Raw genomic sequence first — 17,336 nt, forward strand, 5'->3', positions numbered from 1 at the left:
TGATTAAAAATACTTTAACCCTCACAAAAAGCATGTAACTAATTTTAGGAAATAACCGCCTATATGCTGACAAATACCAACTAGTTTGAAAATTACCATGTAATAATTAAATATAATTTAATCCTGTCAATGAGCCTCAAAGGATCTATTATCATATTGTCATTATGATGAGGAAATAAGTGAAATACGAGAATGGATTTTGTGAAATGGATCAGAAATGAGAATTAAGAGGTGATGTAATGATAGCATATTGCCAGCAGAGGGCGCCTCAGACCGGCCGGGGCGCCTCAGACCGGCCGGGAGGATGATGGATGTTTTTTTTTGTCTTCTTCTCTTTTTTTCCCTCCATCTTGCTCCGGGTTCTTATCTTCGACAGCTAAAGGGGGAGGAAAGGTGCTCTGGGGGTCATGTAGGTTAGAGAAACCGAGTCTTTCTTTTGTATTAACATTTTGATCCTTTTTTTACCTACCCATGCAGCACCAGCAACAATATTTGGGTTAAATAAATGTATTAATTAATACGGTATATGGGAAGTATCATCTGTGTGAAATCACAGATTTCAGAATTGCACTCTGACTTACGGAAAACTTTTCCCCAATGTGCTCCTTCAAGGAGTTAATTGCATTTAATCAGCTATTCATAGCGCAATTGAATGCCTTGTAATTGCGAAAATGTGTATTTAATATCAAGTGATGGTTCCTTTGAATCCCATTTTGTCTTGGTTCGCCACACATGTATATCTTGTTAGCATGTAAATGTGATTTTCTCTTCCAAAAAATGTTTGTATGAAGGTTGAGGGATGCACGAATAACCAAATAGGAGAGAAATTTTCCTTGATGTGATTTTTATTTCAGGCAAGTATGCTATATGCTAAGCTAACAAAAGTGAATATTTGAAAACAAACGTCTTAAAATGTAACACTGTTTGACAATGATAAAAAAATAACTTTTAGAACACTTAGGCCCACTATGCTACTGTACATTAATGTCGGTCATTATGCTACTGCAGTAAAAAAAAATCCAAAAGTAATATACTTTTTGTAATATATACTCTGGGATGACATTGGAACGTTTCCAAGTTTCTTGTGACTTGATGGGATCTCCTGGATGACTGCTTTGCCTTCCTGTGGACCATGAGTGCAGAAGATAGTATGTGTGAAAGTTGCCTTGAATGAGGCCATTGTTGCACACGCATCATTTGTCAAACTCCTCCATTCACGTTCGCACTCCACACAAACAGTTGGAGTGTGGAGGGGACTGCCTCGCCACTAGGTTATATATTAGATTTAACTCATTCACTGCCAGACGTGCAAAAATGTGTCCACTCCAGTGCCAGGGTTTTTGTCATTGTCACTTGAATTCCGCCGAATATTGAGTTTTAGTACGACATAAACATTCAATACAGCGTAAGAAACCTTAAACGTTCTTGTTTCATCAGAAAAAAAAGAGTTAATTCCTAAATTATATGGGTTTGGAGTTATATGAGCTTGAAATGAGGGCACCTGTCCAAAATACAATGCAATGCATGCATATTGGTTTATATAGCGCTTTAACAACAGCTGAAGCTGGAACAAAGTGCTAACATGGAAAAAAGGGAAATGCCGAAAAAACATCCAGACACCATGGCCAATGCTTTACGGGCACCCAAGCATGAAAAAACAAAACCCTAAATAATTCGGGAATGGCGCTTTATGTCATATTTTCAATTCCTGAATAAATTAGTGAATGGCAGTGAATGAGTTTTAATATGTATAATTAATATTAAATGTCAATAAAATGTAATATATAGTATATATTATTACACATGTCCTGTTTTTTAACATTAAAATTGTTATTATTTTCAGACGATCAGGTCACTCGTTGATGTTCGTTATAAATGACCTCGACCAGCCAATCACATCCATTGTCATTAACGGGTGTACGTCACAAATCCATTTTGTGTTCCCCAAATCAATGCTTACGTCATTAAAACGCGACCAGGCCTCCTTTCGTCCTCGCTCGCCAAATATCCGGAAGTGTTCCCATGTTTGTTTGTATGATCACGTTTGGACAAATTTCACATTTAATACATCGCTACTTTAAATTTGAGGGAGGGTTATGTTAGATATGACGACCGTCAGATGATTTTTAAGAGGACCGAAGGGGACTTAAATAGCAAAGCAGTTTGTTTTGATGGCTCCGGTTGCTGTTTAATTTCCACAAAGAGACCATGGGCGTTCATTAAAATAATAATAATACAAAATAAGCTCGGCGTTATCGTTATCACGGGCTGCATTAGCTCGTTCACATGCATGATGACAACAAACGTTTTTTTCTGTCGCTTCTCAGGGCTCGTCATACATGCACGCGCACCCCCCGCGCGCGCAGACAGACGGAGGGAGTGTGTGTGATCAGGGTGCGTGGGCAAAACTGTCTACTCTATCTGCAAGCAGGCAAACCTCCCCACAAACGCCAAATCCAGACTGGACCAGCGAGATGATTTGAGTTTTATCTTATGAAATAATAAGAAGTGTATCGGGTCGAGGCAGAGGCGTCGTGCACGCGCGCCTGTGTTGGGATGAATGGAGCTTTCCGAGGTAAGGCGGCCGCACGCAGACGCGCTGATGTGTCTTTATGATTTACGAGCCTGACTCGAGGCTGCTCGGTTCAAGCAGAGTTCATAAAGCTGCATGCCTTCACACTTCTTATCCACACCCCCTCAACCCCCAATACTTTGTTTGGTGCTGCTTCACCTCATTAAGAAGACAGTAGTGATGCATGGAAACATGTTTACATTTGTTTCCCTTTCCACGTTGGATTTGAACAAATGCTGCAAGGCACAATGAAGGGGGGTCTTGTTTGAGGTATTCATCTCTATACATAACACGTTATTGTTCCTCTATTAAAATAGGATTTCTGATATTTTGTTATGGAAAGAAAGACAAACCAAAAACGATTCCATATTGTCGATTTTTTGAGAGTGGATATTAGCTATGATTGTTAGCATCTTATCAAACATTCATTTTTTTTTCTTTCATTAAAACAATCCAATGAAATATTCGCTTGAAATTATTATAATGTAATATATTTGTTGAATAAGAGGCGAATCTCAATGATTGACGTAAATGTGCCATAGTCAGCCAAGGAGTGATTGACCATCGTTTTCTTTGTTAAAAAACACGAAAAATTAACATAAAGTTATTCAACCTTTTTAAATACTAAGAGCATCAATAAAAAATAGAAACAAAATGACATGGCTCTTTTTCAAAATAAAAGGGGATGCTTTGGTGATTCACATTTTGATGTTTAAAATTGTATTCCACATGTCTAAAATAAACATTTAATAATAATAATAATAATAATAATAATAATAATAATAATAATAATAATATACATTTCATTTATAAGTGCCTTTCAAACTCTCAAAGACACTTTAAAGGTTACAGGATATTTTTGATGGTATTATAGGATATTTTGAAGCAAAAAAAAGCATAAACTCCCTTAAAACTACTAGGTTGAAAATAACCCATATTGTGTTAGCCTTGAAGCTAATTTGGCTTGGAAAAAAAGTGACATTTTAAATTACACATTTTGACTTCTTTTTAACTCATGTTGTTATTTTATGTAACCAAATTTGTTAAGTTAAAAATGTCGCTAATTATTGGATAGCTCATTTTTATGTTATTCAAATAGACTTGGAAAAGTTCACTTGAAATAACCCATCATGGGGTGTTTAAAATGATGAATTTTAAGTTGCTTTTTATTATTTACACTCCAATTTGGGTCCATTTTTTGTCAACTTTTAGCTCATCTTATGTTGATCTCCATGCCGAGCTATGTGCAGGCTATTCATGTCAACACACTATTGACTTGATAAGATGGATCATTTTGGGTCTCCTCCCTGATTCTGCCTTCTTTCAGACTCTCTTCCAAAAGCTGCCATGTGACATTTCGCCTCGTCACAAGGTCAAAGGGCCTCGCTGTATGCGTGTCATGGAGAGCAGCCGGCAGCCAGTGCAGACGCGTGAGGAGCATCAGAAGAAGAACAACAACAACTTCTCACTGTGTGCTGCGTTTGTGTGCAGCAAGCAGACGGTGGATCACAAATGCTGTGCCAGTAAAAGTATTTTCCCCTGGATGAAAGAGTCCAGGCAGGCAAAACGTAAACTCGACAGCAGGCTGACAGGTTTGTTTGCAATCATTTGTTTCATACAAATTCAAGATTCCAAGGATAAGATAAATGACGTCATAATGTATTTAAATAAACGTCAAATCAGTAGCTCATAATAATTACAATGTACGAGTCAAATATTTAAATACCAAAGCAGGATAAATATTCACTGATAATGCAATTAAAATTGAAAACAAATATGAACAAATAAAACATAAACACGAGCATCATAAATTAACTCATTAACTGCCATTCACGAATTTATTCGAGATTTCAAAATATGACGTAGAGGGCCATTCCCGATTTTATTCGGGTTTTTTTTCTTGTTTGAGTACCGATAAAGAGCTGGTCATGGCCTCTGGCAGTGTTTTTTCCTTCCGCAAGTGGGCATCTTTTCACTTTTTCCCCATGTTAGCACTTTGTTCCAGCTTCAGCTGTTATTAAAGCGCTATATAAATCAATATGTATTGTATTGTATTGTATTATAACATTTTACTTAATACACCCGTAGCTGCATACATAATGTTGTCTTTTAAAAAAATCTTTAAAAAACGTCATAACGATGTATTAATGGCAGTTAGCAGAGTAAAGCATGCATTAAAATACGTAATGCAGAGTGGAAAGCCAATGAACAAATAATTATAACTGCAAAGCTAAAAGAAATCACTTTTTTCAATTATCATACCGTTGTCAGTATAATTTGTAGATTAAGAAACTAAAAATGTTTGATTGTACTGTTGGTTTGGCAGAATTCGGAAACGTCACCACCGCCACCACCACCACCGACTCTCCGAGCTCCAGCACGCCGGCCTGCAAGCGCACTCGCACGGCCTACACCAGCGCGCAGCTGGTGGAGCTCGAGAAGGAGTTCCACTTCAGTCGCTACTTGTGCAGGCCGCGTCGGATGGAGATGGCCGGCCTGCTCAATTTGCAGGAACGCCAGATTAAAATCTGGTTCCAAAATCGCCGGATGAAGCAGAAGAAGGACGAGAGGCTACAACAGCAACAACAGCAGCCGCATATCCTTGTTTCCGCCTCCTCCTCTTCCTCACCTGGCTCGCCACCCTCCGCCCCGGGTAGCCCCACTCTGTCCAGCCTGGGCTACGTGCACTTGGGCCGGGACTACCTAGCAGCCTCGCTCCGGGGCCAATCCCAGCACCAGTGGTCGGATTATCCCGCTCCGAGCACCTCGTATGACGCACATCACGACACGCACAGTTCTGCGCATGCGCAAAATCGACACGAGGATTTTCAGTCATATTTGACGCCTCACGACAGAATCATGCACGCTCCTAAACTCACGCATTTGTAATCATATACGTGCATGCAATTGTGTTATTATTGTACAGACATTAGACATTTTACTCATCTAATGCTAAAATTGTTTTTTTTTATTTGTAGCTCCCACTCAGAGGGCTGCAGCATGATGATTAAACATATGATTTAAAAACGTATTCCTTAAAGAAGTTTTTTTAAAGTGAATATAATTTGGTACAAATATCAGCATGATACAACACCCTCTGCTTGTATTTAAAAGAGTCATCAGTTCAGTTGTATTTAACTTTGTCGTAAAATACATTTGCATAATATTTTATTTTATTTATTTGTTATTGATAATATATTATATTAAATTATTACATTTGTATATTTATATATTTTTTAAATGTTTGTTTTTTAAATGTTAATTTATATATTTATTTATTTGTATTTATTTTTTTTATTGATTTTTATTTTGGGACATTTTTATTTATAATATGTGCAATATATTTAAATGGAATCACTGTTTCATTTTTTTTTAACAACAATCAAAAATGCAATGGACGTTCTTATTAATACAACAAAAATACAATGCTTTTTTTTGCATGAAAAAACAAAAATAAACAATTGATAGACGATGAAGTTTAATATTTTTTTACAGCTATTATGACTCACGACAGAACAGGATTGCTTCAATACATTTTTCACTTAGCTTAAATTGAACTGCATAATGGTTAAAGAGATGAATATTTTTGGTGGTATTTAATATAAAAAACAAATAATTTAATGCATTGAATGAATTTTATATGGGCTTAATTTGTGATTAAAATAGGATAAAACATATATTGTTTTTGATATAGAACCACACGGCCCCAAAAAGAAAAAAATCAGCATGTGATAAGAATCCATTTGACATGTGAGAAGAGTGTTATTGTTCTTTTGAGGGTCTCACAAGCTGTCTTCTTTTAGTTAAGAGGACTTGATGGATCACTATGCGGCCTTCTGGCACACTCAGTCAGTCTATAAAGAAATAAATAAAAAGAAAATCAAGGCTGAATAACACATATTTAAAGTCTGCAGAAATAGAACTAAACAAGTTAAATGTTACATTTCATTGACAGCTTCACGACTGTAAAATAAAGTCTCAAGGCCTCCTTCCAGTTCCAGTTTTGCAATAGAAACGCGGACTTAAATTCGGGAGATGGACATTTTAATTTTTCACACACGACGGTGAACTCATTAAGAATTTTAGAAGGGGGCGATGACTTGTCATTTAGTCCTGCTCCACGTTTGTGTTCTTATCAGATGGATGAGCGCGTTTGATGGAAGTGTTTGTCATGCAAATGGCCAAAACCCCTTGACTGACGAGACATGGAAGCCGTCGTACCACGCCATTGGCCGGTCTCGGGTCACGTGTCGTGTCAGGAAGGTGATATGAGGGGTGGAGGGCACTTTTTTTACAGCTTTGACATACTACCTCCGGGCTTTAGGGCGATTAATGACTTCTGTGGTCTGCGATGAATTCCTACCTCGACTATCCGCTTTGTAACCGCGGCCCGAGCGTTTTCAAAGGCGGTTACCACAACCTCAACCAGGGATACGTGACGCCCAACGCGGATATTTATAACCAGGAGGGCCACCAGAACCTTCCCTTCCCTCATCACCAGACACACGTCAACCTGGATCTGCAGTATGCGCCACCCCCGCCGGGGAACTCGGTGTACGGGTCCCCGGTGGACTACGGACACCACCAGTACGGCCTGTCCCCGGAGCAGGAACGAGGCTACATCCAGGCGCAGGGAAGCAACATGCAGCCTTACGCCGGGGACAGCTGCGGGGCACAGTTCGTCCACTACGGCGGTGCGGAGCAGAGACCACCGGAGTACCCCCCGGAAAATGTTTACACGGCCCAGCACAAGGACGCGGATCCTGCGGAGGAACCCTCGAAAACTTTTGATTGGATGAAAGTGAAGAGGAATCCTCCTAAAACGGGTGAGCTAATCGTCGTAAAACACCCCAGTCCCTAAAAAAGCTAACCACCAACTAATATTTCGTCCATTTTTCATTCATCCACCTAAAAAAAGCGTCACGTCTTCCATTCCATCCATTTTTGTCCTTTCTCCCTCCTTCTCCCCAGCAGCGGTTCTGTGCGATTTCGGGGTCCCGGGCCAGCACAACGTGATCCGAACCAACTTCACCACCAAGCAGCTGACCGAGCTTGAAAAGGAGTTCCACTTCAACAAATATTTGACCCGAGCTCGGAGAGTGGAGGTGGCTTCTAGCTTGGAGCTCAACGAAACGCAGGTGAAAATTTGGTTCCAGAACCGACGAATGAAGCAGAAGAAGCGAGACAAGCAGGGCTGCATCGCCGGTGGAGGGCCTGCTGAGACCCCCACGGCACCCCAGCCGCCTCCCAAGGCCAAGCCAACCGAGTGAACCTAAAATACTCACCGAGGAGGAGACATTGCAAAAAAAAAAAGAACTGCACGTGGACTTTCAGGGTATACAACCAACTGCTATTTTTGATTATTCTTTCCTACTTTAAAAAAAAATGTTTGTGTCCAAACACTGAGCTGCTCAGTGTTACCGATTGCACTATTTATTTGACAGGGTATTTTACAACAGAGGTTTTAGATGAATAAAGGTAATCAATTTCCATTGATACACTGAAAGTCCTGTTTTATATTGTATTCTTTTTGCCTGTTAACTCATTCACTGCCAGACAATGTGTCCAAAAAATATCCACTCCAGCGCCAGGGTTTTTGTCATTGTCACTCAAATTCCAGGACTCGCATAATGTTGACTTTAAGAACTATACACAAACATTCAATACAGCGTTAAATATCTTAGTTGCTCTTCTTCCATCAGAAAAAAATAGTTAATACCTAAGTTATATGGGTCTGGTGTTATCTGAGCTTGAAATGGGTGCGTATGTACAAAATACAATACATACATAGTAATTTATATAGCGCTTTTAACAACATCTGAAGCTGTAATAAAGCGCTAACATGATCCAAAGGAAAATGCTGCCCTCTCATGGAACTGGAAAAATATCGCCAGAGGTCTGACTCGCGCTTTATCGGCACCACTGCAATAAATTTTACATTTTGAATTCACCGTGGTCAGTCAAGTTGGTAACAACAAAAAAAGTGGTGCTCTATATTTATTCCTCTCTTGCATAATGTGACAAGAGGAATCTTTCACAACACACAGGGTGGTTCCTGGTGACCTATTCACCTCCAAATACCTCCAGGGGCTCTAAACATGACAACAAACTGCAGGGTGCATGCGAGTCTCCATTTTTGTTACCCAAATCCTACTGGATTGAGTCGACAGTCAAATAAATGCATTGCTAGGTTTTCAAATTTCTCAGACTATTCCACAAGGTGTTTATATTTCCACTAAACATAAGTACACTCATTATGCATATACATACTTAGAGAACATTCAAATGGAAGGAAAAACAAACAAAATCAGCTGTTTAAAATGACTAAAAGAATATATACTTTGACAACATTTAGCTGCATTGACAAACAAGCAATTTCAACCCATTTAAAAATGAATTGCTTTCTTTTTCTGGGTGGCCATTTAGACATTTTTAGGGAACCTACTTGACAATTTCGTACTTATTTGAGCTTCCGTCGGACCAGATCGCCTTGCCCGGCGTGCTGGTGAAGGAAGGGGAGGGCAGTTTCAATATTTACACTGGGTGTTGGGTTTGAGCACAAACACCCACAGGCTCATACTGGCCCAGCAGCCCCGGCCTGTCGGCCTGTCGGCTTGTCGGCCTGTCGGCGGCCTTCTTTCCTAACGCCCGAGGTTCACGCAGAGTTCAGGCCCAGATGAATGTGGAGTCAATCTGTCAGGACAACCGGGGTGACTGCAGACCCTCTCTCGCACTTTGCAGTTTTAGCATTGGAGGGATCTGTCATCAAAGTGCCGCATAAACACGGGAATTAGTCGCCATGTGATTTATAACAGCTGGAGTTAATTAGATTTCAGGTGGAAATGAAGCAGTTGGAGGTGAAAGGACGGCATTTGACACGTCAAAAAGTCGATATGGGTTTTAGTTTTTTAGATTTTTTTGTAACCTAGCTAGATAGCTAGCTAGCTGGGCTCACTTCCTGTCATTCAAAACATGGGAGTTACTAATATGAACTCCTTGCACAGTAGATAGTTAGTTCGCTAGTTTGCAAACAGTAAATATCAGCAACTCCCAGGTCTTGAATATGTGCTTCTTGCACACTAGATAGCTAGCTAGTTAGCGAGTTAGTTAGCTAGTGTGAAAGCAGCACATATTCAAAACATGGGAGTTGCTGATATGAACTCCTTGCACACTAGCTAGCTGGCTAGTTAGTTAGAGAATGTACAAAGAGAACACTAACTAATAGCTAGGTAGTTAGTTTGCTAGTGTGCAAAGAGCACATATAAGTAAGTTCATATTAGCTAGCTAGCTAGTGTTCAAGCTGTTCATATCAGCAACTCCCATGTTTTGAATGACAGAAACCAAATCAATTTGAGTTAAAATTAAAAACCAGGGAAGAAAATTGATAATTATTCATGCATTTTTTTCATTTAGAAGCTGTTTCAGATGAGTCACAAAGCCAAGTCACGTGGTGGTGGGTGATAAGCGGCAAAGGTGGTATCATCCATAAGGGTCGGGGTGGCACATTTGACAAGAAGGAAGCGACCGGCTCTGAAGACAAGTGTGGGATTTCATTCCGAAGGTGCGATCCCTGTCAGCTCGATGGGTAATACCTCAACGCTCCCAGCGGGCTTTCCATCTGGAGGTGTCAGACTCAGCGCATTGGCCGTCGGCTTCGAGACAGATGTTCACCTCGGGAATGGGACGAAGAACTCGGAAGACTCCCGTTGGACAGCGCAGGATGAAGGTGAGTAAAACCCGCGGGCAAACAAACTGCCAAAGCACATTTTGAGTACGAGAAGAACCAGTATTGAATGATTGATTGGATTCAAATCGACTATGTCATGTCGTAGGAGGCTGCCATTTTGAAAACAATGACACACTGAAACAAAACAAAGCATCTAGTTCATTCGAATGAGATATAGCCATATAATATTAGTGTGACTGATGAACCGGGACATAGTACAGCATATCTGACACATCTCCAGATGACCGTCACCCCCTCTGAGCTGACTTTGAGGTGAAGCCAGTGCTGTTTGTACCCCATGCTGCTCACAGTTGTTGCTAGCTCTTTTACAAGTCTATTGCCAGGCTCACTTCCTTGGGTTTCTACCAGTTCCTCTGTCGCACGTCACCCGGCAGGAACCCCCTTGGCTTCAAAGGGCCAGTCGGGTCCAGTGTTCATGGGAGGGAAAGGGGGTTGGGTGGGTGGGGGGATTTCTCCCGTCACACAGAGGGCCAGGTGAGCATACATGCTGCATTGTTTATCTATAAAAACACATGATCGTATGCTAATAATTGATTCTTAATATTTACAACCAATTGGATATTTATTTTACATTAGCAAAGTACACGTGGCAGAAGACAAGCAGATCATTGAACACTAACTTGTAAATACTATAGCTGACCGGTGAATTATTCCGATCGCTTGTTGAAACAGTTTCATCCGAATGAGTCGTTCAACTCGGACAATTAACCTCAAACCTCTAACGGTAGATTGGAGGAAAAAGCGCTTCGTTGTGATCAGCACGCTGCCTTCTTCCTTTGTTGTGGAACTGAAGCTCCATTAAACTCGAGACCCTCCCCCTCCACATCCGTGTCAGGCTCTAATGGATGTGCAAGCCCCAAGGCCTAGCTTCTCGGATCCCCCGCCCCTAGCCAAAGCATCCTTTCTCCGCCCCGTCAGTGCGGTAACTGGGAGAGACAGGTGACTTGGCCATGGTTAACGTCTTAATACTCGCCGGGATTGCCTCCAGGATCCGAGAGGCCAGCGCTAATAGTTTTCCTCCTGTCGTGCCGGGAAGAAAAACAAGACTGTGGAGCGCAGTAGACAGGAAAAGGTTGAAAGGTGCGTTTGCGCCGTTGCGGGAGTGACACAGGACAGTCGTATATTTTTTCAATATTGCCAAAGTAGAAATATACATTGAGAATTTGATCTGAATTGAATTCGTCAGCCCTATTGTATGGCTTATAAAGATCACTCAAAAATCTGCGACGATGAGCCGCCATACAATGAAACTCCATCTTCACGGTAAGGCGAGAAATCGAGTCACGTGTAGCTCCACGAGGACGTTCCCTATACGTGGACGCACGTGGAAATTGGAGCAGCTCCTTCCAGAACTCAATCAGTGTCACGTCACATGGTTCAAAGCGGCCAATTCGCCGGCGCCAGCAGGTTGAGAAATGCAAGGTGACAGTTCATTTTACCACTGACAGTGTGTCGGTCTCGCTCGCTGGTTCCCCCTAGTCAATTCCCAGTGAGGAGTGAAGGTTGCTGAAGACAGACAGACCCCCCCCTCCCCAACACCCCACCATTCTTTCTCCTTCCTCCCTCTGTCGTTCCCTCTGCTTTGTATTCCAATTAAGTCGACTGGGAAGGAGGCGGTAGGATCACAAGTGCAGGCCGACACGTTCTCCTGGCGTCCTTCCAGTATCTCAATCCCACTTGTATCAATAGCGTCGGCTCGCTACGGGGATAATTCATGGATTCTTCTGGAGCGACCGCCTCTAGGGACAATGTCTTGGCCGTGAAAAATAGGCCGCTCTCATGCGTGCATATATCAAAATGTAATGGAGGTATGTCATCACCGAGTGAGCAGGCTGAGATCGCTATGGTTAGCGGACACTTCAAATAATGCTAGATTAATATTTGCACATGGCTCATATATTCTACAATAATACAATCTCCCCATTCTATCCGCCGAGGCAACCTCAAGGAACGCTCCGCACGTTAGCTCTTATTGTCTTTCGTGTCCTCAATCTATCACCGCTTCTTACCTTTACCCATCCGCAATCTCCCCCCTATCGCTGACGTGTGTGAGCAATGGGTGGGCTGGGAATACAAGTATTGTGAGGAAACCAGAAAAGCAAACTTCGTCTTTTTATCTCCTCCAGCAACGCAAACGTTTGCCGGAGGAGACCCTCGGATGTGTCGGATGGAGGGTCTCGTTGCGGAGGGTTTGGATTTAAAAGACGGTGGCGAGCCGTCAGGGTCAGTGAAGCCTCCTCTGCACTGACCAATATATATTTCTTTAAATTCTTGCATAATCTACTGTACATCTGCTGATTTGGGTTTAGGATTTGTTAAAATAAACCGAATCTTGGTTGCGTGTGTGAGTTTGTATGACTATTTTTGTAAGGACCACTATTCTTTTATATCAGATGTAGTGGGGACATTTTTTTGACAAGTGAGGACCTCACACGTTTTTCATTCTAAAGGCGGGGTCTATACATGCATCTCTCGTGTATGGGGGGGTGGAGGGGTCACTGTACCTTCCTATCTTGAGAATGCTATGTGTAGCGCAAATGTGTGTGTGTGTGTGTATGTGTGTGTAACCAAGCTACGACAGGACACAGACACCCGCTCCAACACCTCTTGTGTCCCGAGGAACCTCCTGATTCCCTCTCCTGGCGCTATCAGATCAGAGGGACCTGCTGTCCCTCCCCACCCCGCAATGCAAATGAAAAGGAATGCGCTGATAAAAGGCCAGATCCCAAAGATGAGAGGGCAGGAGGAGGACAGAGCTGGTGAATCCTAAACGGGGGGAGGTGAGGTGGTCAAGGAGTCAGTGTTGGTAGTAGTGGGAGATCATAGCCTCGCTCCCCCTCAGCGACGTTTGATACAGGGCTTTTGTCGCTCTTTGAGCGGCGCATTGTTGCCCGGTGTAATCCCCGTCGGATTACAAAGGGCTTCCCTTTTCATATGGGGGGTGACCCAGCAGGCAGGTGGCTACGGCTCTGTGGAGCTGTCAAGAGGGAGGGACCCCTCTTTTCCAAGGGAGGGGACCCTAGTTCCTCTTACCTTCACAGGGGCTTTTTGCTGGGAGGCCAGTCAGGCGCAGGTCAGCGCGGGGACAATTCCGACACGGGATTCAACTCGCGATGACCCCGCGGCTTCCTGTGGGGACGCGACAGGAAGCGTCATGGAACCGCACTTGGCGCGAAAATCACAAACAAAGACGTATTTTTGGAAAGGTTGACATAATACAGTGTCCCAACCGACGATATTGCGGTTTGTTTTTGTCGCCCATGTCATTGTGTCATGTTTTATCAATTGTGCAAGGGTCTTAAAAATATCCTCCGGTTCACTGTTTGCATGTACTAAAACACTGAGATGACGCTAGTAAAACCATTATATTACACGAACCAAGGCCTCAGGACACACCTACTCATTAAATAGTCAATAAAAGGGTTGGTCTAAAACACTAATGACCTTCAATCTTCATTATTCATTTCAGAAAGACAATTGTCTGCTTCTAATATTGTGGGAGTAATTTGGGGGTGTTGCTTGGGTATTCACAATGCTCAGAGCAACATCAGGCGAATCCAGATGATTAAGTTCCATATTTTAAAAAATAAATTAAAAGCTCAGCCTTAGAAGGCGCTGTGAGGCAGCCGCGATTTAGCAATGGTCATTTGATGGCTTGCTGTGCGTCGGATGTGTTGTACGGTCAATAAAACGACAGGCGAGGCCCAGCGTGTGTTCTATTCATTTTATAATCCCTGTACGCTTTCAAACTGTTTGTGTTCAGTCACACATCTACTGCTGTTATGAATCACTGTTCAGATACTTTTTGGGACCAATTTAGAGAAGCTTGTGTTGTCACAAATATCCTAATTAGTTTCTCAGCCCACACGGAGAGCCATTAAGATGGTCAATACGATGATTTAAACACAGGGAGAGAGAATTAAATCTATTAGAGTATTTGCTAATATGTGCTCTTGTCTGTGAAGATAATGTATAGATCCTTTCAAAACCTAATCGGCTAAAATGGAGATCAAACGACAGTCGCCGCGGTGGAATTTCTAAACACAAAGCAGCATCCATGATTGAATTTGAAGAGTAGGTTTACGTTTAACAGTTCAAGAAAAGCCAGCTCGCAAATCTGCATTGTAACCGGATTTGACCATATTAATACCAACTCCCAAGTATGACTGAATTTATGCAATCTCAAAGCGATATTTTCTCCCCATTATGAAATCACAATAGGCAAACATATGCAATAAACTCTTATGTTAACAAAGCATTCATTGCCGTGGTGCATTACAGCGTTGATAGATGTGATTTCCGATTTTACTCTAGTTTTTGAATGTGGCAAACAAACCTTCCAAGGAAGCAACACCCCACACCAAGTACGTTCTAATTTGTTTTAAACTATTCAAATTCTTTCATTTATTTTATTTTTAGAGCGAGTTATTTAACCTCTAAGGTTATCAGGACTTTAATAGGCCTTTATGTATGACACGTTTAAAATTAGAGCACAGATTTTGTGCAAAGTTTTGAATTGTTTCAAGAATAGATAAATAGATAAAGATAAATATTTAAAAATGTCATTTTTATTTATGTAAATACATTTATTTAAATTACATTTTAAAATCAAACCAGGTGAAATGTTTCCGGTTTGGAGGTCACCTGTTTAGGCGGAAGTACGTCACTTTATAGCCCCTGCCGACCTCTCTTTCCCACCCGCGATCGACGTCAATGCGTCTGTGTTGAATCGAGTGATAAAGTCAAATATGAGGCGATTCAGGTATGTTCGAACTTTAAAGTAAAGATAAATGATACAAAACAAATACAGTCGTTGCACCCGAGCAGACGACCTCAAGTTTTGGTTTGCCATATGTGCGAGTTTTAAGTGGGGAAACAGTGACGCCATTTTCGAGCAAACACGTGTAGTCAGGCAATGTGCAATCTGTTTCCTACAAATATGAAGTAAAAACCACGAAGACAATTTGCATCATGCCCCACGTGATGTAGTGTACTGTTTAATGTCGATTTTGTATCATATCTCTACAGTAGAAGTTTGAACATTGGTGGAGGTCTGCAGACTTATGGTATCATAGTTACAGGAGGTTGCAAATATAATGGAGGTTTAGGATTTTTTTTTTAACATTTTGTCCATATATTTTTGCTTTACCATGACTTGTGTATGCTCCAGGACAAGGACCTTAACTTCCTGTCAACAGCATCAAACCACAGGAAGTTATCATCCTCCCTCACGTGTTCACCACAATGATACTGGCACGGAAGTTGTGTTTCACAAAGCAGGGGGTTCTTTTTTCTGTGTCAACGGTGCAAACGGACACTCTGTGAGTTGTGCGAGTTAAAAGCAAAATCGACAGCTGTACGAATGTCAGTTGTGGATGTCAGGAATGGAGAGCATCGCAAATGACATCAGGAGACTACTAGATGGTAATTTTTTTGTTTTTGTTGCTTTAAACTCAATTGTATTCATTGTTTTAAAAAAGAAATGTTCAGTGGTTTGAAATGGGCGAGTGAGAACTTACAATATAAGCATCTGTATGTAGTATTGGGAGCCATTATCATGCCTTTAGATAACGTTTGCATATCAAAATATGAGTGATGGCGTGAAGGATACGAGTCAGATTAGTAATGTGGGCCAACCTGTTCGCAGAAATGGCCGCCACAATTTTCGTTTACGGTCTCACATATTTAGGCTAAATTCACACAGATCACAAGATCAAATTTGACACCCAAAAAAATCTGAGTTGGACAGTGTCAACATAGCCTCAGAGAAAAACATACTGTGAATTTCAGTCAATTTAGTGTTGATTCAGTGAAAGATATTGTCGATTTAATTCTTAGAGGACTCCGTTTTTAACTTTTAACAATATACTACAAGTTGTTTCACGGATCAAAAGAGATTCTCATTCCAACTACGACCACAATAAGAACCATTGTCTCATTTTCCAAATGGCTCTAAGGTCTAGTGAGTACACTTGTTGGTGGCTTGCCACACATTTAACATTTTACAATGTGCTCTGATTGTTCTTTCTGCTCTTTCAGACTGCGAGCTGTTTATCTCTGAGATCCTTCAGGACGAGGAGCTGAGTGAAAATGCCGCAGAGACCCGCAAAGTCCTACTTAATAATTTCCGGGTGGTGCACGTAACGTAGGCGTTGGCATTGTCAATGTTTACCTTTTTTTCCCCTAAAAAAAAAAAAAAAAAAAAAAGAAATAAATCTCACGAAGGTCCACTCAAGCGTCACAATGTAATTTCATGGCCCAATTATCTAATGTTTATTCCTAATACCGAACAAGATCTGTAATTGGCGCTGTAATTACCTTAAATACAGTTTGGAGCATTCAGATGAACTCATTGAGTTTAATGGCTTGTTGCTTATTGCCGTTATCTTTTTTTTTTTCCAAAGGTCTCACGCGGGAGAACCCTTTTCTTATCATTTCCTTTTAATTTGATTCAATTTGTGGGTGTGATGGTGACAAAATTCCCCTCTTAAGAAAAGACCAGAAACAATATGAACAACCGAAACTGCTGCTTTGTCTTTTACAGAAACAAAAATCTCTCTCTTCGCAGAAACGCTCAGGAGTTCCCCATCCGCTGTAAGTATCATTTTATGCATTTTTGACATGTGATCTTAACATGTGGCAAGTCATGCAGAGAAAATGGGAACATATTTTAATGGCACTAAATATTAACCCGCAAGCCATTCATCCGTTTATTTATTCGTCATGATTTTATTTTTATTTACTTTTGACAACCTCGATGAATACACTGGTGTTTTTATTGTGCCACCTTCTGAAAATAATAATAATAACAATAATAAATTTCATTTATAAGCGCCTTTCAAAACTCTCAAGGTCACTTTACAGTCGCAGGATAAGTTTTTCTGTGGGTGAGTAGCGGCAGCCACACGTGTCAGTGTTCACTCAACCCAGAAGAAACTCAAAGAGATAGAAAGCTAGCTATCTAGCTGATAATAATACATTTCATTTATAATAGATGGCTAATAGCTAGATAGATAG

The 17,336-nt window shown here is 41.2% G+C and overlaps 3 protein-coding genes across 6 annotated transcripts in view; all 3 read left to right on the forward strand.

Annotated features, from left to right (window-relative positions):
- The first annotated feature begins 3,952 nt into the window (after nucleotides 1–3,952).
- LOC148887472 (homeobox protein Hox-B3a-like) lies at nucleotides 3,953–5,625 on the forward strand. The gene is made up of 2 exons (XM_089015506.1): nucleotides 3,953–4,164; nucleotides 4,899–5,625. The coding sequence occupies exons 1-2, from the start codon at nucleotides 3,963–3,965 to the stop codon at nucleotides 5,459–5,461; spliced, it is 765 nt and encodes a 254-aa protein (XP_088871632.1). The 5' UTR covers nucleotides 3,953–3,962; the 3' UTR covers nucleotides 5,462–5,625.
- A 613-nt stretch (nucleotides 5,626–6,238) lies between these two features.
- Nucleotides 6,239–8,058, forward strand: LOC148887473 (homeobox protein Hox-B1b-like). 2 transcript variants are annotated; one of them, XM_089015451.1, is made up of 2 exons: nucleotides 6,239–7,398; nucleotides 7,544–8,058. In XM_089015451.1, exons 1-2 carry the CDS (start codon nucleotides 6,924–6,926, stop codon nucleotides 7,840–7,842), a joined length of 774 nt encoding a protein of 257 aa, XP_088871577.1. In that variant the 5' UTR covers nucleotides 6,239–6,923; the 3' UTR covers nucleotides 7,843–8,058. The 2 variants fall into 2 exon arrangements, with proteins under 2 accessions (XP_088871577.1, XP_088871578.1); XM_089015452.1 differs by having other exon boundaries at nucleotides 7,547–8,058.
- A 6,911-nt stretch (nucleotides 8,059–14,969) lies between these two features.
- Nucleotides 14,970–17,336, forward strand: part of skap1 (src kinase associated phosphoprotein 1) — a 32,060-nt gene continuing 29,693 nt past the window's right edge. For 2 of the 3 annotated variants that reach the window (XR_016117326.1, XM_089015011.1), the window contains exons 1-4: nucleotides 14,970–15,081; nucleotides 15,490–15,743; nucleotides 16,359–16,464; nucleotides 16,864–16,913. Coding sequence is in view for 2 of the 3 variants with exons in the window: in XM_089015011.1 (XP_088871137.1) it covers nucleotides 15,695–15,743; nucleotides 16,359–16,464; nucleotides 16,864–16,913 (205 nt within the window). In the remaining variant the exon portion in view is untranslated. The remainder of the gene's footprint in view (nucleotides 15,082–15,489; nucleotides 15,744–16,358; nucleotides 16,465–16,863; nucleotides 16,914–17,336) is intronic. The other variant, XM_089015012.1, reaches the window with a different exon arrangement.

Source organism: Hippocampus bargibanti, linkage group LG15 (assembly GCF_051943395.1).
Source record: "Hippocampus bargibanti isolate YZ-2025 linkage group LG15, ASM5194339v1, whole genome shotgun sequence".
Classification (NCBI taxonomy): Eukaryota; Metazoa; Chordata; class Actinopteri; order Syngnathiformes; family Syngnathidae; genus Hippocampus; species Hippocampus bargibanti.

What these genes read in the sequence shown, in the direction of transcription:
- LOC148887472 (XM_089015506.1), top strand. Translation starts at nt 3,963, where the DNA reads ATGCGTGTCATGGAGAGCAGCCGGCAGCCAGTGCAGACGCGTGAGGAG. An exon ending in ACTCGACAGCAGGCTGACAG is followed by an intron (nt 4,165 to 4,898) that starts GTTTGTTTGCAA and finishes TTGGTTTGGCAG; the next exon opens with AATTCGGAAACGTCACCACC.
- LOC148887473 (XM_089015451.1), top strand. Translation starts at nt 6,924, where the DNA reads ATGAATTCCTACCTCGACTATCCGCTTTGTAACCGCGGCCCGAGCGTT. An exon ending in GAGGAATCCTCCTAAAACGG is followed by an intron (nt 7,399 to 7,543) that starts GTGAGCTAATCG and finishes CCTTCTCCCCAG; the next exon opens with CAGCGGTTCTGTGCGATTTC.